Raw genomic sequence first — 24,544 nt, 5'->3', positions numbered from 1 at the left:
CCAGAGATACTTGAACTCCCTTGCTTAGGACAGTAACTCTCTCCCAACCCAGAGGGGCCAATCCATTGGTTTCCAGCAGAGAACCATAGCTTGGATTTGGAGGTGCTGACTCTCATCATGACCACTTCACACTCGGCTGCAAACCGCCCCAGTGCATGCTGGAGGTCATGGTGTGATGAAGCCAACAGAACCACATCATCTGCAAAAAGCAGAGATGCATTTCTGATGTCCCCAAACCGGACCCCTTCCACCCCCCGGCTGTGCCTTGAGATCCTGTCCATGAATATCTCAAACAGGATCAGTGACAAGGGGAAACCCTTTGAGAACGTGTTTGACTTCACGCGAATATGTGGACGGAGCTCTCACTTTGGTCATACAGGGACTGGATAGCTTGTTTTATTTTATTCGTTTTTATTTATGTACACCATTTGACAACAGGTGTGAAGTACATTTTCTTCTTTTTACATTCAACACATAGCAACGATTGACATGGTTCAATTGTAGTGTATTTACATTTCAACAAGATTATGCCAACTATACAGGAACACAATCTAGTTCTGTTCACAGAGAAAGTGCTGGTAGAAGTTTAGAAAAGGAGATGGTAGCTTTATTCGTCCTCATACCTGTGGAGGAAGAAAGAATGCATTTAGGTCAGAATTAATATTAGTAGAAAACATTGCAGCCAAATATCAGAAAACTCAAGCACTCTTTTTCCTGAAGCTCATTATTTAAAGAAAACGTGCCTGTTTTTATTTCAAGAAAATCTTAAGTAGGAGGACAAAAGAGTCTGGGGAAGAGAAGATGGATGACGTCTGTCTCTTTAACCCTGTGATGCCACTAGTGCATTATGGTATAATGGAGGTCATTAAAGTTCTCACCTGACCATCTCCTTGTACTTGTTCAGAGCCTCCTGGGCCAGGTACTGGATGAAGGCTGGGTCCTGCAGCTCCAGTTCCCCAGGAACAGAGAGGAGAAGTGGAGGAGAGTTCAGGATGTTCACCTGCACCTTGGTGTCAGTCACAGACAGGTTCTGCTCATCATTGGTCTTTGGCGCCACCTGGAGGGTAAAAGAAGACATGTCTTACACCAGCCACTGTCAGTCTCCAGTAAAGGAATATCTCGCCCACAGGTGTTTTCAATAGTAGGGTTTTAGTTAAAGTGCATGTGTATGGGAAGTACTGAGCATACGACTGGGACTTGGATTATACTATTGTCAAAAGAAGCCCCCTTTTACTCCATCAAGAACTTTCTCTGTGGAGGCATGCGAGAAAGACAGTGTTCTTCACAAATTCAGCTTCACACAAGGTGAGGTATTGATACAAATTCCCTCCACTCCTTCTCACCTTGGTGATGCGGAAGATGTTTTCAGGAGTGCTGTTGTTCTTCACAGCCTCAGCCACCCAGCTGAACTCAGCCGCCATGTTGCTAAGCCAGTTGACCGTCTCATCAGTGTGGCGCTGGACAATAGACAAGATCTCATCATACTGCTCTTTGGACACATCCAGCAGCTGGGAAACCTCGTCCAGCTCTATGTGCAGCTCCCGAACACTGGGGCACTCTGGAGACAGGAAGAGGAGCTGTAAGATGTACGTAGAAGACATCAGCTGAGGTAATGACAAGCTGTAATGGTGGTGGTGCTTCACCTGTGAGCAGAGCCCCCTGGCAGGACTCACACTGGTTCTGCAGCTGCCAGCACTCTGAAGTTTGTCTGCGAAGGTCTCGGCACAACCTCCTGTTCTGCAGGAAACGGGGGAAACTTTGCCTCCCTACATCAAATAAAAGTGTTTAAAATTTAGATCAGTATATTTGTCCATTTGCATTGTCTTAAGATGTGTTTTGTTGGGTCAAGATATTCATGGAAAGCAACAAATATCATCTCTGTAAACTGGTTTTGGTGCCAAAGCCGGAGATATTTTATACATTCACACATACAACCAGAGGAATCTGTAACTGTGGTATGTGTCACATATTTAGGCCTCACTGGCACCAGCTAACTGATCGGTCCACTACCTTTTTTCTTCTCTTCCTCCACTGCCTCATGGATGTCATCAAACACCTGCGTCACCACAGCTCCAAACTCCTCCACCACACTCTTGCCGAAGTCAAAGAAGGAGTCCAGCACCTCCTCCAGTCCCACACCCTGCAGGAAGCCCGAGTCACGGCTGGGGTCGTAGGGATCAGCTTCGGTCTCCTCCAACGGGATGTCGGTGTCATTGAGGAAGGCTCTCTGGAGGGCTTTGTCCAGCTTGCTGCTCATCCTGGAGACCAGCGCCACACTGCGGTTCACCAGCATGCCCACCTTGCTGGCCAGGCGGTTGAAGGAATCCTCAATGCGGTCGACCTCAGTGTCGGTGACGTCGGGGCCCTGATTCACCAGGATGTCTCCTGCATCCATGGGAGGCTCACGGGGGCTGAAGCGCCTGGAAACTCGGCGGAAGAAGTTCTCGACCTACAGAATGAAAAGTAATAAAGGTAAGAGTTAATCCTAATCAGACCTCCAAAAACATTTCTAATGAAATATAATGTGAAGCAGTCTGTGTTAAGTTCGAGTGTTCACAACTCATAGATGTGATGAGGGGACAAATAAGACATTTCAAGGTAGTGGTTCTCAAACTTTTCTCAGTAATATACCCCCTTTGAAATTTTTTGGGCAATGATACTGCAAGAGTTTGGAGGTTCAAGTTAGAAAGTCAGAACTGTAGTTTTCATACCTTGGCATGGAAAGTGCCAAATCCCCTGCGGCACGTGGAGGTGTAGAAGGTCTTGCATGCATCCTCCAGACAAGGTCTGCACTCCTCCCACTCAGTCTGCAGGGAATCTTTACACTGCTCCTCTGCCTCCTCCAGCTTCTCAGTCACCTCCTTAGCCAGTTGGTCTGCCCCCTAGTGGCAGAAAAGGAAACAGTTTTCGTTCACTTGCCTTTTTTGTCCATCTTGCTTTCTTTCTTAGGAGAGGTTATAATGTTGGTCTTACCCTCTTCTTTTCGCTGCTGTGTCGGAGGGACTTCATGAGGTGTTCATGCTTCTGCTCATTCCTCCACATCACCTCCCTCATCTGCTTCACCCCGTACAGAGCTCTCCTCACCTCCTCGTCCACGAGCTTCTCGCCATTCAGGGACAACTCTGAGAGAGAGAAGGAGTAAAACAAATGGGTGAGATGTTGACAGACCAAACAGGAAAGTTTAGTCAAAACTATTGACTCCATGAAATTAATGCTAATTAAATGCTGCTGGTAAACAAATTTACTTTTAACCAACGATGGCTCCATACCACTGTTTCATCTCCAGTATCAACACAACAACCTCAATTATCTGCAGATACAATCCAGTACTGTCTTTCCCCTTGTCTTAAAACCAAAGCTGTCAAGAATACATATGCATGGATGCACTTTGCTTAACTTAGTCATGTAAAATCATCATGCTCCAACTGTAAGACTCCCCTAGAGGAAGAAATACATGATGATAATACATAGGATGTGATTCAGTTATGCAACACTGCTGCTTCTTTTTATTTAAACTTTTTCAGACAGAGAACTTGTAGCAGCATTTTTGATTTGTCAGCACCATTCAAACATTCAAAATGAAATTTAAGTCCAGCTCAGTTTAGAAGCAGATGTTACAATCCCTTGATGCGCATAATTGAGACTATGAATGGGAGTGAAGCGGGAAGGTTAGATGAATACAAAAGTAGGAAAGAGCATAGGAAGGTAGAACAGTAAGGAGCATAGGGAAGACAGAGCCAAGGAGAGACATATGTGCGGACTGAACTCTCCCCCGCTGGACTGGGCCATACACTCTACCTCCCCCTACTCCCCCTATTTTAAACTGCAGCTTGGTGCAAAAGTTTAAATCTGAGCATTTAGGATCACAGAAGAATTCAAATTCCAGTGCAGAATACAGGATATAACTCAACACTCAATGTATAGGTATTTTATAGCATCTCCAGTATAAAATGTACAGTCAACCACAGTATGGTGGACATTAAGGCACTCAGCACTGAAACTCTGGGCTGTTGGTCAACTGGTGGGTCACAGTCCAATACTGGGTCCACTCTGAATGGACCGCAAGTGACTCACAAACGTGTCAAGTTTGTAGAAAAACACTTTATTTTTAAGTACAGTGAATATCCGGCACAGAGCTTTTATTTTGAAGTGTTGTCTCCTGCTGTATAGTGAGTGACTACCAGACAGCAGCTTGATATAGAGACAGCAAACTAGCTTGACATGGCCAAACGCAAGTATGATGCTGAATACATTAAACTGTGTGGACCTTGAACTAATGACTAAGGAGAAATCTGGACCCTGAGGCTGGACCAGTTGGGGACCACTGCTCTTAAGTAACTCTACTGTTCATGGACACATGCTGCTCATCCATACAGAATGTCATGTATGTTTTAGTTAAGCATTAATGTGACAGTTTAGGCTAATGGATCACATAGGATTATACTTAATTGTTTCCCCAATATCAAATCCAGTGATTTTGGCCTGTATTAGGCTGATACTGATACTGAGTACATCACACATGTTCCTTTGAAAAATAAGTAAAGTCAAAATAAAAAACATTAATATTCCTCTGTGCTGACTCACGTTTCAAGGTGTCCTCTGAGATGCCTATGGGTTGGTCCTCTGGGGCCGAGTGAAGGACCCCCAGCGTCACCACCAGAACAACCAAACCCAGCAGGAGCTTCATTCTTGAACTGAAAGGACACAAGGGGGATGAACATTTACTTTATGATCACACACTGGGTTTTAATAGGATAAGAAAACAACAGGTGCTGTGGTGTCTGATCCAGAAAGATAATAGGATTTGAGCTTGAGCATGATTAAACATCAACAATGCAGCACATGGTCATAAGTAGGTCTGCCACTAGGTGGTGCTGCATATCTGTCTGGACTACAGGAAAAAAATCAACTGCAGGCACATGTCCCCAACACTTGGATGTCTAGAGCAATTCATTTTAGTTGGTTGGAAAGCAAAGGAGTGACTTAACAAAACGTATGTGTCTATAATTTATGTTCAGCGATTAATAAAGACGTCATGTCATCAGATTTTAAACTTTAGAGAAGGTGTCTGTGGTGTAAATGGGGTTGGGTCAGATTACATTAAGATGTAGTCTGTAACTAAATTTCTGTAACTCGTAATGTTTACCATCAGAATACAAAACATTTAATGTAATCTGAATACTTGGATTATTTATAAACCAAACATTGATAATATTGCACCATGTATTACAAATTTGACTTTCCACATTATATTATATTATATTATATTATATTATATGATAATTTCACTTTAAACATCTCAAAATATTTTCAATCCAGATAAAATGCATGCATATTCAACATGTACAGTGATTTGGAATGACATTGGAGTGATTTTATTTATTTTTATTATTCTATTTCATTTGCATTTTTGAAGGTTATTTAACATATGTAGAGAACAAAAAGGATAAGGTAAAATAAAATACATAAATACATACATAAAACATAAACAAACAAAAGCGTTAGCAATATCAGGAAATTAGCGACAATTATATAATGAAAAAAACACAAAGTAGTTATCCATTATTTCATAGGATGTATTAAATAAACACATGAATTCAAATATAAGTTAGAGGATACATCATATAACAACTAGGTACACTGTAGATACACACAGATTTCAACACACGATACTCGCATACCTGACCATACATGCTCGCACACATGACTGTGTGTGTACTCAAACATGGACACATAGTTAGCCACATATTTATGTGAATGATAAAGAACAAGAAAACACTTCTGTGCTATCAGTCTCATTACGTCAGCTGTTATATAATCAAAGATCAATGGGAACGTCATCTTTTATATATCTCAACCATGTTTTCCCATCTTTCTTCAAAAATATTTTTGTATTTTATACTTTTTTATAGGAAAAAAAATATAGGAAATAAATAAATACTATTTTTTGTTAAATAATATATTTTTAATATTAATTTCAATTTAAATAACAATATATATATATATATATTTAAATATACATACTTTTAATATTTTTTCTAGATATATCTACTAGATAAATATTTGTTTTTATGGGGAAAAAATAGAAGTGTAAAATATAATTTTTCTTTTTCCTTTAAAATAATAACATTTTAATAATAACTTTAAATAATATGATTTTTTTAAAATGCATATTTTTTAATATATTTTATTAGATTTGTCTAGAAAATAAATCTAGATTCAAAAATGTTATCAAGTAATCTTTGAGAATGTAACTAATCTTATCACACATTGTTTTTCAAATGTAATCTGGTCTTATTTTAGTTACTTTTTTTTCTTTTTGCAATCTGATTACATAATCCTGATTAAATATAACTTGTTACTCCTCAACCCTGGGGGTATGAGAGAATATTTGCACAGCTAAAGCATTTACTTCCAAATTCAGTTTAAGTTCTTTAAGTTTTACTACATCTTATTGTTTGTATTGCTTCAGCTGTCTGCCCACACTGTGTAACATGAACTCCACAAATACTGCGAGGGATTCCTCTCTTTCCTTCGTCAGTGGACACTCTGTCATTTATGAGACTTCTTTGCCCTTTTTGCCCCTTTTTTAATTTAATGATACCATTCAAAGGTCAGCAGTAGGGGGCAAGACACCTAACGAGACACATCATAGGACTCGTGTCAGCTTGAAAACTTGCCAAGCTGTGTTTATGTCTGGACCATCTGCTGTGTCAGGAGGTCAGGCTCCATCCAAGTCAAAAAAGCTGACATTATATGTTGTTTACATGTTAGTTTGGTAACCAGTAAACAAGCTAAAGTCAGCTGCCCTACTTCAGCCACGCGAGGAGTTACACAAGTTGGCATCCAGCAAGGATTTAAGATAAATAGGGATGTACTCATTTTACTTATTTCATTATGGGTTTAAGCTGCTGGTACAGTCAGCTCAATGGCAGCCTGCTCACAACATGTAGCTTTTGTTTCTAACATGAGAGTAAGAGCTACATAATATATACATAACTTTATAATTATGAATTAAACATTAATGTTAAGGTGCACACATTGATGAAACTGATGTTGCAGTAACATCGCAATCTTAATCCAAAATATCACTTTAAAGTAACAAGCAAACATAATGAGCAGTTCAAATGATAAGAATATGAACTTGTCAGACTAATTTTAATTATAATATCAAAGCTATGACGGATCAAACAAGACCGTTCGTTACCAACAAAGCAAAGAAACTCACCAGTAGACGACTGACGGTGCTTCTCGGCTGGCAGGGCTAAACAAAGTGCTCCGTATGGACAGTAGGCATGAAGTTTGTGTTGACCTGTCCAGGTCTATTTGTGCTCTTTCCACTCGAGCTTCATCCTATTACAGTCTTTGCTTGATGTCAGTGTCCGTTAATCCAGCATCCAACATGCTGTCAGAGAGGTTTGCTTTGCATAAGAGGCTGCTTAGTAATGTTAGGCACACTGTAGGCTGCTGTTTACATATAGTAAAAAATATATATTAATTTGATATGTGATAACACACACACACACACACACACACACACACACACACGCACACACACACCGGACACTTCATTAGGTGCATCTATTCACTGTGATTGAATACAGCAGCTCACCAAGAATTCTACCTTTACAAAGTTTTGATTAATTTATAAGTCTGTGTTATTATTGAGATCATAGTGTGTACTGGAGTGCATTATGTTTATAAAGATATGTCTAAAATTCTGACAATTCAATTCTGACTATTCAACACCACTGCAAACAACAACTTAAGTAATACACCTCCAGTTAAATAAAAACCTCTCTTACAGGGTCAGTAAAAACTGGACATTATTATCTTTGTAAAGGCAGAATTTACTGCAGAGCAGCTTGATCACATTAGATTATACAAGTGTACCTAATAAAGTTGCTCTCAGTTTGTCATGTTGTCTTTCATATGAAGTGCAGAGAAGTATTTCTTGTGTAACACAGTCACTATTTCTGCCAAAAATATTTCAGTTAAAGCTCCGGTGTGTGTGATGTGGGAGGATACATTGGCAGAATAAAAAGCCCAATAGTAACAATGCTGTAAATGCCGTGTTTGGATGTTTTATTTAAAATTTTCCACTGATTCTCATAAATGGTTATTATTAGAAAGAGAAGACCGCTCCCCATATGATACAGGACTTATTTTCTTATCTCTTTCCAGGCCTTCCAAACCTAAACTCAAGAGTCATGAAATAATATATGCATCAATTCACATCTAGAAGCCGTTAAACAAGCATGTTAACCTAAGTTCTTTCACTCTCTCAATGCCAGTTTATGTCACCTTTAAATTTGAGAGAATGCTGGAATTCATAAAATGCTTTAACTAGAAGAGTATGATATAATAAGTGTGGGTTTTTTTGTAGTGTAAAATCACCTGAAAAAGAATCATTGTGTTTTTGTTACCTTAGAATGAGCCATTTATATCTACATAGGGAGCAGGTCCTCGTCTACAGAGATCACCACGTTGCACCACCCTGTTTCTGCAGTTGCCTAGAATGGACAAACCAAACACTGGCTCTAGATAGAGCTATTAGAGTATTTGTGTTGCCCACCATTTGCAGACAAAAGCTTTGTGAAACTGCTTTATTCTTTTCTGCTATTCAAATGACCTGGGCCATTTGTTTTGGAAAGGTAGAGACCTCTGCAGATCATTCAGCTTTTGGAAAACCTCCTTAACATCTGGATCTTAAGTTATCAGAGAGGAAAGGTGAGCACACATTAGCAGGTGCTGGGCTGGCGGCCCATCTCCAACATGCTAAACAGCATTAGAGAAACACTGATTTGTAACATGAAACTTCTCTATTCAGCGTTTTTACTGGTTTTAATCACCTGGTCTGTTTGTTTTGGAGAAGAAGAGACCTCTGCAAATAATTCAGCTCCTAGTAAAAATCCCCTGAACAATGAACACTGAGGGAATTCTAACCTGGAGAAGTTCCAGCTGGTTGCAATCTGCAATCCTCACCACTAGATGCCACTAAATTCCCCTAAATCTTACACACTGGACCTTTAAAGATAAATGAAAGACTCATCTTTTTTTTAAGAAAAAGAATCTTGTGCAAATATTGATTAAACATGACAAAGCAACTGTTTTCTTTGTGCCAAAACATTTTGGAAATGTCCATAGTACACACAAATGTTGAAGCATGTTAAATTAATGTGTCTACAAGATGTGGTGGGCTGGGCTGCACTGACGTCAGCTCTTAAATTATCCCTCAGTGGGGAATCCGTGATGCAACATGCACACACGCACACACACACACACACACACACAGTGAGCTGTACTTTAAATCAGTGTTTCTGGAGTTTGAAGCGTGTCATAATACTCTAATAAGTAGAGATCACACGATCAGAAAAGATTGTTTTGCTGGACCTGAGCCAAGTGCGGAACTCATGAAAGCAGCGCTTCATCCTTTTAACACGTAAGCTACTGTAGATATACAACTAACTCATATTCACATAGGTAAAGATAAACACAATTTATTAGGGCTGCATAGTATATTGTTTTATTATCATCTTGTCAATGTCAGACTGCGATGCTGTACTCAGGGGCTTTTTGAGTTTGTATCAGGTGAAAATTGCAATTTAAAATGTAACTATCTGCCTTTTTTTATTGGTGCATTTTGTGTTCGGTACAACATTAAATTTGTTAAACAAAAAACAATGTTGGAATTAATGTTCTTGTGAGTATTATTGTTATTGCAGTATTAAACAATATTCCAGCATATTTTCTTCATATTGTGCAGCCCCAGCCCTGATTTTGCAGTGATTGGTAACGTCTGTCTCTCATGTATAAATTACCAGCAGTTATTCTTAGACCTATACCCAGATGTGAATCCAGAGTATTTTTAGTAAAAGGAAACATCTCTCTCAGCAGAAAGCTGTTTAGCATTTCCACCCCTGGAATGTGAGGGACTTTGGGGTGAAAGGGTTCCTCTGTCCCCGTCTCTTCACTGGTGCCCCATCTACCTTAAAAAAATGTGCCCTCTTTGCATGCTGTGACCCAGAAAATAGGGTCCTCACTGGATAATAATCAAAACCAGCCTGCGCTTTAGCTCAGTCTGCAGCCTCGCTGACACCTTCAACACCTGGTTCCTATAACGCTGCAGGGAGAAACGTTCTTCCCATGTTCTACTGCGGGTTGACCCTAACGTAAAACAGTTGACAATAAAACGTCTGAGGCTTCGTTCGTGCAATCACAGAGGAAGAAAGGTAAATTGCAAAAATGTTAAGTTGGACTTTAAGAGCTGATGCAGGAGAAATTGACTTTTTGTTGGTCTGATGTCTCCACATATGCACTGTTAGGTTTTTAGAAATGTCAATAAACTTAAAGGTGAAAATAACCGTCTCACGATGTGGTCTTGTGTTAAGTTTTGTGTCACTGATCAAAGCGTCGAGTGCTGAGCTGAAGACATAAACAGGTGCAGGGGATAAACTGCTTTACAGAGACCTGAGGTATAATGGATGAAACAAGTTAACAAGTGGGAACCAACAGACAGACAGCTGTGGTGAGTTTTGTTTGAAGGAGCAGGATTGGTGTAAATTATGTCTCATTGTAGCTTGTTCAACTAAAATGCTCAAAGGGGAATGTGCAGCACATATTTCCTCAGTGATACAATAATGAGCATGCAACAAGTGGGAGAGAGACCGAAACTAATATTAAGAAGAGTAACAGTTTTTGGATATGTTTGCCTTTCAGCAAACGTCATGGTTAACTAACAGCAAATGTTAGAAATAAATATACTTTGGACTGGATGGTTCCTACATGAAGCTGCTCACAACAAGGTCTGTGGATTATCTTGAGAAACCGGGTCATGATTTCTGGAAAGAGACATTGCTGTTGAGTTTTTTAAAATGTATTTTTGCTGCTTTGAGCACCACAAACCTAGGGCCATCTAGTTCCATTATATTTAAGAGAAGGCAGACATCTCTACGCCTGATATCTCCAACTCTTGGTTATTCACAGCAAAACAATCTAGACTGATAAATATCCCTACAGGTAAGAGAAAGAAATTTATATTTCTGATTCAGGGTGAACTGTCCCTTTAATAGTGTGTTTCAGCACATTTTTGGTTTTAATTTTCCCCACAATTTTCTGTTTTGCTTTTCTTTTGTGTTTTCAGCCACAGTAGGCAGCTGTTGCCTGCTCAAACAGCAGACAGACATGGTTTGAGACACAATCGAGCATTTAGCAGCTCAAGAGCCAAATGTTTCCCTCAGCAGCTGGTAGAAAAAACAAAACACACTAAACTCACTAAAAGATAGTGAGTATTAGACTTATATTAATCAAGGAGCCAGAAACACAACCCCACATAAATGATGATGCTTCTCTCTGTCTAGTGGATGTGTAAATAGGCAGCTGACTCATTCCTCATATCAGCTTCACAGCTTGTTGCTGCCTCCATGTGGCAAAACACAATAATTAACGTAAACCTGATGTGCAGGTTGGAAGAGTTTGTCCACTTTTGGAATTAACTGCATATTTATGTTTTTAGATTGTCTTATATTTTAAAGGCAAAGCTAAATTAGGCATATTTTCATCATAAAAGTGGCCATCTTTGTAAGAGAGTGTAACTACATTTCACTCACAGTCTTTTCTAAAGTGGGATCTATAGTTCTGCGTCCAGTCGACGCCATACCCGACGCCATAGCCGGACTTGCACCTCCCCAGAAATGTTACTATACATTGCAGTGACGCTAGTCTGAGTGGGCGGAATTTCGCTGCATAGATCAGCCTCTCATTGGGCGGAACGAACCACCCACTGAAGTCCCGCCCTACTACCTCCGGTTGTGTAGCAGTTTTCAACCGTTTTCAACACGTCCTTTACTGAGTTTTGCGGTGTTTGAGCTTGTGGGGATGTAGCCATTTTTCTGCCATGGTTCACGTCCTGTAGGCGATATTTTTGTGGGCGTGTTACACCAAAACCTGTTTCCCCCCGGCAATATTTTTGCAAGCGCACCGTTGCTGTGGCACCGCCAAGAACGATTGTGATTGGTTGAAAGAAATACAAGCAGCCGGGGCGTTTTTTTCTCCAATCTTAAAGTGAGAGTCGGTCCAGCCAGACCTTTCTTTTCTTGAGAAAGGTCTGGTGAGCGAGACTACGGTGACGCAGACCTCCTGTCTATTTTTGTAAGCTGAAACCATTTCCCTCAATGGAAACAAAGCCTTTATTTACTTTCATTTTACAGATAAGAAACAATAAATTGTTAAGAATCAGAATCAGACAAATAAAAACAATAAAGCCTCCACAAAAATAGCGTTTCAAGGCTTGTGTGTGATTTATCCTGGCTTCATATGAGTAAAGGAAATCTCCACTCATTGCTAGGCTAATTCATACAATGTTAAATGCCATAGGCTTGTGCTAATAACGTTAGCATGTTGTATTAGTTTGGAAAACGTGTTTAGTATAAGACAGTTGTTTTGTTGGTGAATCTTCTGAGTTGTAATGGAGCCGAATTTTGTACTGTAACCTTTGTTAGATGTTGCTGTTGTCCCTGGTTTCATATGAGTAGAGGAAAAGTCTGCTAGTCCTAGGCTAATTTATAGCTACAATGTAAAATGCCATAGGCTTGTGCTAAGAACATTAACATGTTGTATTTTTGGGGAAAATGTGTCCAGATAAAGACAAGTGCTTTGTCTGTGAATGCTGTGAGTTATAGTGAAGCTGATTAGTGTACTTGTGTTTGAAACTGTCTCTATTAAGCCATGTTTAATGTGGACAGGACTGCTTTTATTTTGACATCCACAATCACAAATGTTGCACAAGAAGCACGAACATGTTCTTAGTTACACCTGTTAATGGTTGATTAGTCATGCAATGCTTTATACAAGTCCAAAATGTGTTATCCCATACTGTCACTGGTGCTTATTCAGCGGAATTGTGCGCAATATAAAAAAGAATGAACACACACACACACACACACACACACACACACACACACACACACACACAGAGTAATCAGTGCAGACGGTGCTCACAGATGTGGGAACACGTGGTTTCTCCGAGCAGCCCTACAGGCGCACCACTTCCTCTCACGTTTGGATTCCTTCACTTTCTGAGTGTCTCCGGTTACTGCTGCCGCTGCGGGTACCACCACAGTGCTGAGCTGGACAAGGATACACCCTCACCTCAGCATCTCTCCAAACTGCCACATAAATAAGAAGACTTTTTCCCTCTCTTGCTTTTGTAACTGCTACTTGCAGAAAAAGTTCACTCCTCTCTCTGCTGCAGCATCTGAGGTGCGCCACTGAAGTTACCTGCGCTGCAGGAGATCATCCCCCAGTGTGTGAGGAGCCACCGATGGAGCTTTGACTTCTTATTCCTGCAGACTCAAACTAACAGAGGATACTGGGATACTCACAGATCCAAGCTGCTGCGCGCTCAAAAGGAGCTTTTGGGCAAATGCCATTGCGATGCTGTGGATGTGACTTCAGACAACAGCTTCACTACGGTACAGTCCTGTAAAGCACAATGAAAGGTAGGCTCATTCACAGACATGAGAACCCAAATTAACTCAAGCACACGCGGCAGTTTCATTGATGGTCTATTTTCTGCTCGTGCAGCATTCCTCACGCACTTTCTTTGTCACTTTTGTGCCTGTTTCTCTCAGTCTGAGACGTGAGGAATGCGTGGGCTACAACTTGCGTCTGACATCTGGTTTCAATTAAGGGACTCTGCTTGGGATTGTTTTGCATCTGGCTGCTGCTGCACATCAAACACTAACTACACTAACACAGCTATTCACTGCAGAGCCAAAACAACCTGATGAAAACAACTCTTTACTTGCTGACTGTCAGGAATACTGGGACATTATTTGGGCTTACTTTTTATTTTCATGTTGTGCTTGAAGACTTTTACGCAACAGATCAAAAGTTAGTTTTGGCAAATAGGCATAAAAAGCAGCGGAGGAAACACTGAGTCAGGCTGGTCCCCCGTGCATGAACAGCTTTACTGTGGTACAATTCCACGCGCGCACACACGCGCTCACCCCCGGCGATTAATCCAATGACTTGCTGCCTTTCAACACATTACATGGAATATAGAACCGACTCCAAAGTGCATGAGTCATGGTGGTCAGCGGGTAACAAGTCATGAATTTAAATAAAGGTTTATTTTAAGTGTGCCCAGATTCCCACGTGGGGACCTGATGTTTTGGTGCATGTCACTCTCACCTACTCACAAAGGCACGCTCTGGTCCATTATCACATTGTATAAACACTACAGGACTCCTGCCACCTTGTGGTCCATCTTAGAAAACAAAGCTCTGCATTGTGTGCATGGATATGACCTGCTCTCTGGTCTCACAGTAAATCTGTGATGTGACTGGCATGGTGACCACTTCCTGTTGCTACTGTAATTGCAGTGAGAGGTAATGGGACTTTACATAAACACCATTATGTTTTTAGAGGACTGCAGTGGGGGTTTTAGTTGTTTATTCTAGATTTTTTTCCTAAAGTTTCCTTTTTCCAGTTCTTTGTTTAACAAGACTCAGGCAGCGCTGAAGACGTCTTTAGGCTACATAAGTGCAAGTGGGCAGGTATACTGTGAGACCACACATATCGACATTGGTCATGGACCTTCCATGTTCAGGTACGACGTGAAAGGTACCCTGGATGTGTTGGTTGTTGATGTTCTGGAACGCAGTTTCAATTTCTGCCTGTAACATGCATTGTCTTCTTTCAAAATACACTTCTGTTTTCACAGGAAATTTACCGTTTACGTACAGTCGCTTTCAAAATACACGCACTACATCAGTACAACTACACAAAGTGTTGTTTTTTGGCTTCAACAACTAACGAAGGTGGTTAGGTTTAGGAAAAAGGAACAGGCTCTATCTTTATAATCTTATGGGACTGGGATGAAAGTCTGTGTTTGTTGGATCCATTCACCACCACTCCCACCCACCCTAGTCGGCCTTTTGACACTTTAATTGTTGTCCTGCCGCATTTCCTAAACTATAACGGCAACAGGCCGTGTATCATGCCAACATTGAAGGGCAGCTTTTTCGTCACTGTCTGACACCTTAAGTCACTGACCAAGCACCTGATTTCGATGACTTTGGAGTGAGAAAGGGCTTAGACAGGCAGCAGGGACCATGCTGTCATTATAATACGTTTGCTTGATTGCTGTTGAGCTTGAATTTTAATTTTTGATGTAACTTCCTCCAGGGCTGAAAAATGATGCAAACACAGACATGCCAAAAACTGCAATTCCTCTAACGGCCACTCGAGGCTGGCTCCAGAAGTGAATCAGTTCTCATAGACCCTCATGTTAAAATACCCAACTTTACAGCAGAAATAAACATGTTTACAGCCTGGTACAAAAATGCTTTTGGTCGGTCGCTATAGTTCAATTTAAAATTTTTATGTAACTCACCTGTTTACATTTTATCAAGGCATAAATTATGTATTGATTAAGGCCGTGGCTTCTTGATTGACAGTGTCCTCTGGCTCTCCATCAGATCCACCCCTTGCTCCTTCACAGCTCCACTCACTTGTCCAAATATGGTCACTTCTGGCTCCAAAAATCCAAGTTGGGGATGACCAAAAAAGCCAAACTCAAGGCCCTTGAAACTGCAGTTTGTAAAACAAAAAAAAGCATTTGACAGCATTATGGCAAAGATCCTACAGAGAAATGAAACATTTTTCTTTACCTTTTACTTAATCCAAACAGTTTGTTAGCGTGTGTAACCAAGTATTGCTCAGTAGAAATCTTGTTCTGAAACCCTCACTTATGTCACCTCTCGCAAGACTTCAGAACGAAACTTCTCCTTGAGCAAGACTTGGTCACAATACCAACAATAACAAACAGACCAGTGAAAGGTACAGAAAAATGTTTAACTTCTCTGTAGGGCCTTTGCCGTAATGCTGTTGGACACATCTAATGTCAGTCTGATCCTGTCAGTGGCAAAAAACACAAGCAGTAGTGGAAGTACAACATTGACAATGAGCAATTGCTCGTAGGGATTACAGCGTTGTCTCTATTAGTTACTTAGACAGAAAACATGGGAAAGTATGGTCCAGGTTGAAATATATGTAAGTTTCCATTTGGATCTGAGCTAAAGTTGGTCAGAAACTGAGAGTTCTAGATATTATTGTTTCAACAGCATTTTTCTGACTGTATTTGAGTGTTAAACGGGTGCTAACTTTATGCTGAAATAAAGTCATTAAAATGGTGTTTAATCAAGAGTAACATGTAACCAAGATATCTAAAAAAATGTTAATTTATAGCACAGTTTTAATCATGATACATCTGTTGACCTGCAGAATCACCAAATAAGTGCTCACTCGGATCCGTTCCCATGATTGAGCAATACTCTTTAAATATCATGGCCTCATGCAGCAGTGTTCATCCCAAAATCCAAACTGTGCTGAGTTTGACTCATATTTTTAAATCCGCTCAGTTTTCAACCCCCTGAGCAAAATGTGATGAGCTCAATTTCCCCGAATAGCTTTTGAAAAGCCAAGCACACTTACGGTAACATTACCAATGTAATGGGACACAATCATGTTGCTTGGGAACACAAACAGGACACAGAGTATTGGGGGTATTGTGAAAGGCAAATTCCTCAAGTAAGATGTGGTTTCAGATTATTTACAACTGTTTGGGTTGTTCTTGTCACCTCTTAACTCGCTCTGCTATCCGTCACGGGATGTCTGCTAAAAAAGTTACAGTGATTTCTTGCAGGTTTAAGCCCGAGGAGCAGTCGTTTCTGAACATTCCTATATGTTGAACTCAGGAACAGACATGCAGTACAACATGAAAAAGACAGTCAGCTTTCTTCATTCACCTGTAGCTACTTCTCTGAGGGACAGCCGTCGCCACACCTCACTGCTTTTGGCATTCTAGATCAAGACATTTGTTTTTCTGAAGATGTTTCAGCCATGTGGTGTTTCTTTATTTTCTCTGGCCATGGATGATGACACAGGAAAAAAGCTTTGAAGTTGGCAGAGTACTTTCCCACAAGTGTAAGAGCTGCTTGAAAGGAGGCGACACTCGGGGCCTGTAAGGTCATGGGAGATGGGAGTAATCCCACAAAGTGAAAGAAAAAGAGAGTTTATTTGAAAGAGCTGAGCTAATCTGAGCGAGACAGGGTGTACTTTTGTGTTCAATATTAATAACTGCACAAAGAATGGCTTCAGTGAACTGAAACACGGGGATGGAACGAGCTCTGTACCATTAGGATATTGGAACAGAAGAGACTATTGCGGTTGAAAGTGATTGTGAAAGTTCGATCTTGATCTGACAACAAAAATACATCACCCCAAAATGAAAACACATATTTTTCCTATTATTTGTGGTGCTATTTAAATCTACAATTTTTTGTGTGAGTTGCCGAGTGTTGGAGATATCGGCCACAGGGATGTCTGCCTTCTTTCAAATATAATGGAGCTAGATGGCACTCGGCTTAGAATACATCTGAAAAACTCAACAGCAATGTCTCTTTCCAGTAATCTAGGAACTACTTCCTTTCTACCAGACTACATCTGCCAACCACATCACCACTCAGAAGGAAACATGCATCTTCCGCTAGCTCACCTAGCACCAGTGAACTAGCTAACGTGTGGCTCAGCTGAGAATGACATCTTGTGCTGTCACAAGCATGAGCCTCTCGTCCATGAGTAGATGCACGCTTCCATCTGCGCAGTGACACAGTTGGCGGTAGAGCTGGGCGATATAACCAATATATCAATATATTTTCATGGAGGATATGAATTTAGACAACATCATTTATATCAATATAGGGTCAAGTTGCGTACGTAACACACACCAGTGTTCGTCTCTCGTCTCCGCACAGCTTCGCCCCACTCATTCACTCACAAGTTTTCCAGCAACACTCAAAGAGACACAGAGCTGCTCCTCTGTTTAATCTGTCTATTAATTAGTCTACAGCGCAAAATCGGTCTATATGTTGCACATGCTAAATCAGTCTGTGAGATGAATGAAATTACCGCAGCACACATGAGGTACAGCGCTGTGCTGCTAGTTTGTGTGTGAGGTGCATCATAGCCCATTGCTGTTCTTCTTGGTAGTCTTGGTGGGCAATGGGGGGCGTGAGCAAGGAACAAACGTGTCGCTCAGCTTGTGACGTAAACAGTGACATGGGAGGGAAGTCGTGGCTGGTCAGTCCTTCAGCGATTCTCTCGTAAGTCAGCCCGTTCTTCACCGTTCCCATCATCTGATGATTAATGGCCTCTTTGTTTGCAAGGGCAAGGAGGGCACGCAATTCCTTGTCTCCTCAGTTGTTCATCTTTACAGTGTCTGTCAGGTTTGCGTTTCCCTCTTGCTACTAGCTGCTCACTAATTCCTGCTATCAGCTGTTTCATGTGCGGCGTCGTGAACAGCTCCTCCCACAAGTCTTCAACAGCCCCTCCCGTTGCGGAAGGCCGCCTTGGTCTGTTTAAACTAAAGGGGTTCCGCCAATATGACTACCCTTCGAGGCGGATAATTGGGCACCTCGGATCAACTCGCCAATCCAGCTCTGTGTGTCTAAACGCTCACAGTTTCCGGCAAAACGGCCCAACATTCACGGAAAATCTGGCAGTGTAAAAGGGGCTAGCAGCATGATGCAGGCAACAGAGCTGTTTAAAAAAAAATGCAGCGACAACACAGAGGTTTCATATACAAGACATATATAACACGGATAACTCAGCCTCTGTTGATGCTGTGTGCATAAATAAGATTAATAGCCTAAATAAATAAAACGATTTAAATAATTTCCCAGCACTAGATTCATTTGAAAGGTCACGAAAAACAACTTTTTTCACTTGAGTTTTAAACAGAATTTCACAATCCTCATTGGCAGATAAAGTTTGCTGAGGTTGCAGAACATCGAGCAAACTATCTGCTAAAGAAGACTGTGAAAGCTCTGGAAAAAAAGCTTGTTAGTGGACCTTGACTTCAGATTATTTTTTTTTTTTTGTTCAAGAATTCAAAGATTTACATGTGTACATGTAATAACATGAGGTAGTGCCCCAGTCTCTGATTTTTAACTCCTTTATTTCTGTATTCTCCCTCTAGACGACTTTGCTGATGAGGAGGAGGTGCAGTCCTTTGGTTATAAGAGGTTCGGTGAGTATCAAGTGACTCCTTGACTTCCAGCTGTGAACTTAAAGGACCACCTTCACTGGTTCATATCCTTCTGGCACATCAGTGATGACAGTCTTCCAAATGATTGCATAAATGATATTTCCTCTAAATACAGTATTGTGCTTGGCTGTAATCCACCTACAATAATCCACAAGGTTAAAAGGAGGCCACACCTCATTTCCCAGAAACAAACTTATTTTTGGCTGCTGCTTTCATTTTTATTTCTCTGGTATAACAGCAGTGGGGTACAGTGGAATGGGAAACCACAGCATCCTGGGTGTTCCTGACCAGACGACTGACTTTGCAACCTTATCAGCATCTCGGTGTGCTTTTGTTTCACTCTGCACAAAACTACACACAATAACTTGGTCTGAAACCAAGAAAATCAGGCTCCAAATGGGTCTGCTGACTTCCGTTTCTTCTAATGTATCTGGGTCTCACATCCAGATTTTCCAGACAGGTTCATAATCTCACTCACTCATCAGGCAATAAAAATTATAACCATTGGCCAGATGTTGGTAACTCTTCCAGCTGTGTGTAGCACGTTCAAAAATGTTACATTAACGCATTCCTTGAGTTCTATCGGATGTCCTGACTCAAGCCACAATCATTTCCACCAAAATATGCAAAACCTGCTACTTTTGAAACTAGTGTGAGGTCTTTGCCTGAGATATTAAACAGGGCCTTAAACCATTGTTGGGTTTTAACATCAAAAGTTATTAACGGAAATTGATCACATGCCTCAAGGTGCCTCTGGCCGATGTATGTAGGTCAGGGTATTATTTAATTAAACATATTCACGTTCAGTGTTGTCGAAATATTTGCATGATGGAATTATAATTAAAAGCAGGCAATATCTGATCAAAGAACCAGTAAACATGATCAAGAATATGACTTAGTCTTTTGTGCTAATTCTTTACAGTTTTCAATAGTTCTTTTTCACAGCAGACATTTTGACTCATTATAGCGGAAAACATTAGCGACTGCTCAGTTATTTTAAGTGTTCCAGTGAGCCAGCATGCACAGTACGAGTGCCTCCTCTGAGCAGAATGCAGTTATCATAAATGTTATTTAATACACCTGTGTTTTTCTTACTATAACATGTCAAAATGTCTGCCGCGAAAAAGGTCTTAACTCACCCCCAGCTGTAGCAACCTATGTTGCAAGCTGACATATATAATTACAATAAAACTTAAATTAATAGCCCAGGCTATTATTTGCCTATAGGCAGGTGTCTAACCAGACCAGGCCTCTAATTGAGACAGGCCTTTATTTGTCAAAATTTGTGCTAATAAAGGGGACAGAGTGTTTAATTGGGACTAGGCTTTCAACTGACCCTTCGTTAAGCCTCTCCCATAATCAGTCACTGTCCAATCTTATGTTAGCAACCGTGTGTAGCAACCAAGAGGTCCGTCAAGCTTTCAGCAGAAGCTAATATGCTGAAGCGGCGTGCATACGGTAATGTTACCTTCAAGTCTGACACCTGATACCCAAAAAGTGTCGAAGGTGGTGTTGAATTTTTCGCCTTCCCCAAGCCCAAGACCCAAGGAAGATATGACTAAAACAGTGTGGAAAACCACATGAACAGCTGAATCCAGCAAAGATCAATAAAAACACCTACGTTTGTTCCAAGTTAAGATGCCAACTAATGTTAGCTAACGCTAGCTTTGTGTGCTAGCTGCTCTCCCTTTGTCTTCCCCAAGGAGGGAACATATAACTCAACATTAACTTAAATTTAAACCATATATTGACTTACCCTGCTGTACAAGAACATTCTTTGTCCTTCACGTGAAGTGTCAAGACGTGGTGTGCCTGACGCTTGCATTGTGAGTGGTGAGCTTTTCCCTCTATTTTAATGTTCTCATGATTTATACTCCTCCAGCAGATGATATTGTGAATGTAGTTCTCACATGCATATTGAAGACCTTTCTGTCAGCTTCTCTCTGATATCTCTGAACAGTTTTTCCAGAAATTTGATGTTATTTCCTTTAGAATATCTCTCACTGATATCGCTGAAAACTCCATATTTCTTATGCTAGGAGTGAAAGCTTGACGGATGTGACAACAGTGGGGGGCGGGGCTTAGCGAAGGGTCAATTGAAGTTTTACGGTAGGTGGACGATGCTAAATTTGTCACTACAATTGCTCAAATTTCACTCTGTAGGGGCTGCTTTGGTAGGTAACCATTTGACCAGTCATATTTATATTGGTGATGTGTCTTTAACCTAGCATTTAGGTATGCTATGAAGGAACTCTTGGTCTTGCTTTTTAAACACAACATTCAAACTTGGTCCCTCCTCCCTACACTGAAAGCTGCTGTACTATCTGAGAAATGCTACATTTTTGTAATGGAAAAAACAATGGTGGCACAGTCAAACATGAGGATTCCAAGTTCGAACCTGGGGTGGGGGAGCCCTTCAGAGTTTGCATGTTCTCCCCATGTGAGTGTAGGTTTTCTCCGGTACTCCAGATTCCTCCCACAGTCCAAAGACATGCAGGTTAATTGGTGACTCTAAAGTGCCTCAAGGTCTGAATGTGTGCATGCATGATTGTCTGTCTCATTCAGCGACCTGTCCAAGGTGTACCCTGCCTCTCGCCCAGTGTCAGCTGGGATAGGCTCCAGCTTTCCCACAACCCCTAACAGATTAAGCAGTTATGGAAAATGAATGAATGAATGAGAAAAAACAATAGTTTAGCCAGCCAATTAAGCTAACTGCTCGCACCTACCTGTCCAACAGAAAACATCCAACAGGCTCTTCATCCTCTCCTTTAGTGCTCTCCAGCGAAGTGAAAGCCAACCACAGAGTCACTCTCATTTTGGAACAGACGTTGTTCGCTTGCCGTATCATTTCACAAAATTTGCTTTATTGCACTGTGTTTGTGATTTTCATAGCTTCTTCTTGGATGTGTGCTGCTACAACCTGGTTGCTACTTTTGAATAAAGTCCTGACTGGGCTACACAACTAATGCCCAAATGTTGCTGCCCCATCAACAACCACAGCAAAATAAAAAAAACAATAACAAAATATAGGCAGAGGGCAGAATCTCTGCAGATAAATACACTGCCAAGTTACTGTTTATATGGCTCTATACTGTACATTGTTTTTGGAGGAAAATCCTGCGTAGTATACCTTTGAAACATCAGGTTTGTTGGTTCAAAGTCTGGCCACTGTTAGCCAATAATCACACCTCTGCAGCCCTACAATGCTCTTCTGTGTGTCAAGGTTACCTTGAACTTGGTCTCACCAACCTACATAGACATTAATGCTGCCTGAAGACAGCTGAAAGTAGGCCTGGAGATCTACAGCAGCAAATGTACATTTAGGCCCATAACTCTTGATCCACCCAAGGTAGGAAAAGTTTGGTAACTTCTGAAAAGGTGCCAATAGCAAAAAACCTTTTAGTAGCTTCTGCCTTGAACTGTTTAACTCTGTATCAGCGTCTTGGTCTGTCAATCACATCATTACTGTTTATCAACACAAATACCTTTTTCATGAACTACACTGACCACTTTTATTAATTCAGTGTGTTCCACTGTTCCTAGACACAACTGTCTGCTGCTTGCAGCTGTAGTTTTCTCTCTTTAATAGCATCGCAGTGAAGAAGAATAACTTCAGTGTGATGTTTTTGTGTCTCACACTAAAGTTCTCCTACTTCTGTCCCAGGGCAGAGATCAAGTTTCACCACTTTGGGTTGAAATGGTCACAGTGGTCCCTCTGGTTTAAGAGGTGTCTTAGAGTGTGTGTGTCATCCAGACACTCCGCAGTCGTATGTCAGAAAGTGTGGGTGCAGAAGGAGGCCACATTGTGTGTCATCCTGTGTGCACGTCTTACTGCCTAACCCCTGAATGTGCGTGTGTGTTTACTTGAATTTCTTTACAAGAAGTGCAGAGCTTGGCTTTTCTGGCCGCAACACCAAATGGTTTTCCTAACAATATGATTCAGACAAGATTTACTGGACACATTATTTATTTATAACATCTGTAGTTTTTACTCTTGCTGCTTGACCTCTGGCTACTCAGCAACCGTACGGGAGCAAGGGTTAAAGGAACACTCCACTAAAAATGTATCTGTTGAATATCAAATACTCACAGCCTGCAGGCCTGAAACATGTCAAAGCATTCATAGAAACTTCTCAAATAACACTGTAACATAATGTAGCTGGTGAACCATTCATGAATCCTGTGTTCGACACGGAAGCATCTGCATTTGTTGTTTATTTCGGGGGGAATTATACTTCTTTCCTTTCATACTGAGAGTTGGATGAGACTGATACCGTGCGGGTGGTATTGATCTTCTCACTTCACTTTCAGCAGTATTTTCTAAATGTTGAACTGTTCTTTTCATGTCATCTGTCTGCGGCCTCCACACATACTTGCGTGCTGGCAGAGAAATACGTTCTGTGCTTCTCGTATGTCCTTGGTGTGGAGAGGAATGAGGTCCTTGACTCATTTTGACATCTGCTTTCCACAAGAGGTCTATTATCCCACCGAGAGTATGTCCAAACCTGAGAAGTTGCTGAGCCACTTCCCGTATCCATACTGGAAGTTTATTCAGTCCAAACCTATATACTCAGAGTGAGAGGTGGAGAGGGAGTAGGCACCATGGGCCTTCAGGGTCTGTGTGCTGTGTCAGCAATGTGCCAGGGGGAGAGGGGGAAGAGGGAAGAGGGGGGATGGAAAAAGAACGAAACCTGAAGTGAAGATGATTTCACAAAAATGTATATATTTCTATATTCTACAGCTGCTTTTTTCATCTTGGCTTTCCTCGGTGCTGAGTGGTTGTTTGTGCTTTTATTAATATGCTTTATTTTTTCTCTGATTCAAAGGGGAAACATTTATCAACAGTTTTTATTTTCGTCTGAGGAGTTGCATTCCTTGCTCGACTTATTTTTGGGAGCACAACAGCAAGTGGTTTTAATTTACGGGGACTTTATTACCAGAAAAGAATGTTTTCAGAATGCCTGCCTGTTACTTACAACCTCCTCCAGGGCATGCATGCATGCAGTTCGTGTTCTGTCGTCCTAATGAAAGATTACGCGCTCGTGTTTTCAATAAAGAGCAGAGTGAGTCGCAGGGGGAGCAGGAGGAGGAGGAGGAGAGAAGAAGAAAACATTAAAGGATTACAAAGAAGTAGATGTTAACAACAGGGCAACAAAAGAGAGAAGAAGACAGATAAAACAACAACACAGAGCCCTGCTGGGTTGACTTGTTGATCTTATCCCAGACCTGCAGATCTGCAGGAGTGGTCTGTGACTGGTCAAAAGGATGGTGGGTCAATCCTGGATTGACCAATGACAGGCAGGCGGGAATGCATCCCAGACACAGCACAAATCACTGTGTCCCGGCATGGGGCCAGCGTAAAGTATGCCATGAGGATTTCTGCTGAGAGTGTTAGTGGAGGGGACAGGCTTAGGTCAGCTGCAGGTCAGCTGA

General features: G+C 41.2%; 2 protein-coding genes across 2 annotated transcripts in view; one reads left to right on the top strand and one right to left on the bottom strand.

Annotated features, from left to right (window-relative positions):
- Positions 1–488: 488 nt before the first annotated feature.
- clul1 (clusterin-like 1 (retinal)) lies at positions 489–7,268 on the bottom strand. The gene is made up of 9 exons (XM_049599364.1): positions 7,229–7,268; positions 4,585–4,694; positions 2,974–3,122; positions 2,712–2,882; positions 2,011–2,449; positions 1,644–1,766; positions 1,344–1,558; positions 879–1,057; positions 489–623 (listed from the first exon to the last, which is right to left on the bottom strand). The coding sequence occupies exons 2-9, from the start codon at positions 4,685–4,687 to the stop codon at positions 608–610; spliced, it is 1,395 nt and encodes a 464-aa protein (XP_049455321.1). The 5' UTR covers positions 4,688–4,694; positions 7,229–7,268; the 3' UTR covers positions 489–607.
- Positions 7,269–13,056: 5,788 nt separating this feature from the next.
- Positions 13,057–24,544, top strand: part of LOC125902001 (collectin-12-like) — a 67,944-nt gene continuing 56,456 nt past the window's right edge. The window contains 2 exon segments of the mRNA XM_049598077.1: positions 13,057–13,499; positions 19,043–19,093. Coding sequence (XP_049454034.1) covers positions 13,424–13,499; positions 19,043–19,093 — 127 coding nt within the window. The 5' untranslated portion in view covers positions 13,057–13,423.

Source organism: Epinephelus fuscoguttatus, linkage group LG15, assembly GCF_011397635.1.
Source record: "Epinephelus fuscoguttatus linkage group LG15, E.fuscoguttatus.final_Chr_v1".
Taxonomy (NCBI): Eukaryota; Metazoa; Chordata; class Actinopteri; order Perciformes; family Serranidae; genus Epinephelus; species Epinephelus fuscoguttatus.
This window is presented reverse-complemented; position numbering and strand designations above follow the sequence as displayed.

What these genes read in the sequence shown, in the direction of transcription:
- clul1 (XM_049599364.1), bottom strand. Translation starts at nt 4,687, where the DNA reads ATGAAGCTCCTGCTGGGTTTGGTTGTTCTGGTGGTGACGCTGGGGGTC. An exon ending in CTCAGAGGACACCTTGAAAC is followed by an intron (nt 3,123 to 4,584) that starts GTGAGTCAGCAC and finishes TCTCTCTCTCAG; the next exon opens with AGTTGTCCCTGAATGGCGAG. An exon ending in TTGGCACTTTCCATGCCAAG is followed by an intron (nt 2,450 to 2,711) that starts GTATGAAAACTA and finishes TTCATTCTGTAG; the next exon opens with GTCGAGAACTTCTTCCGCCG.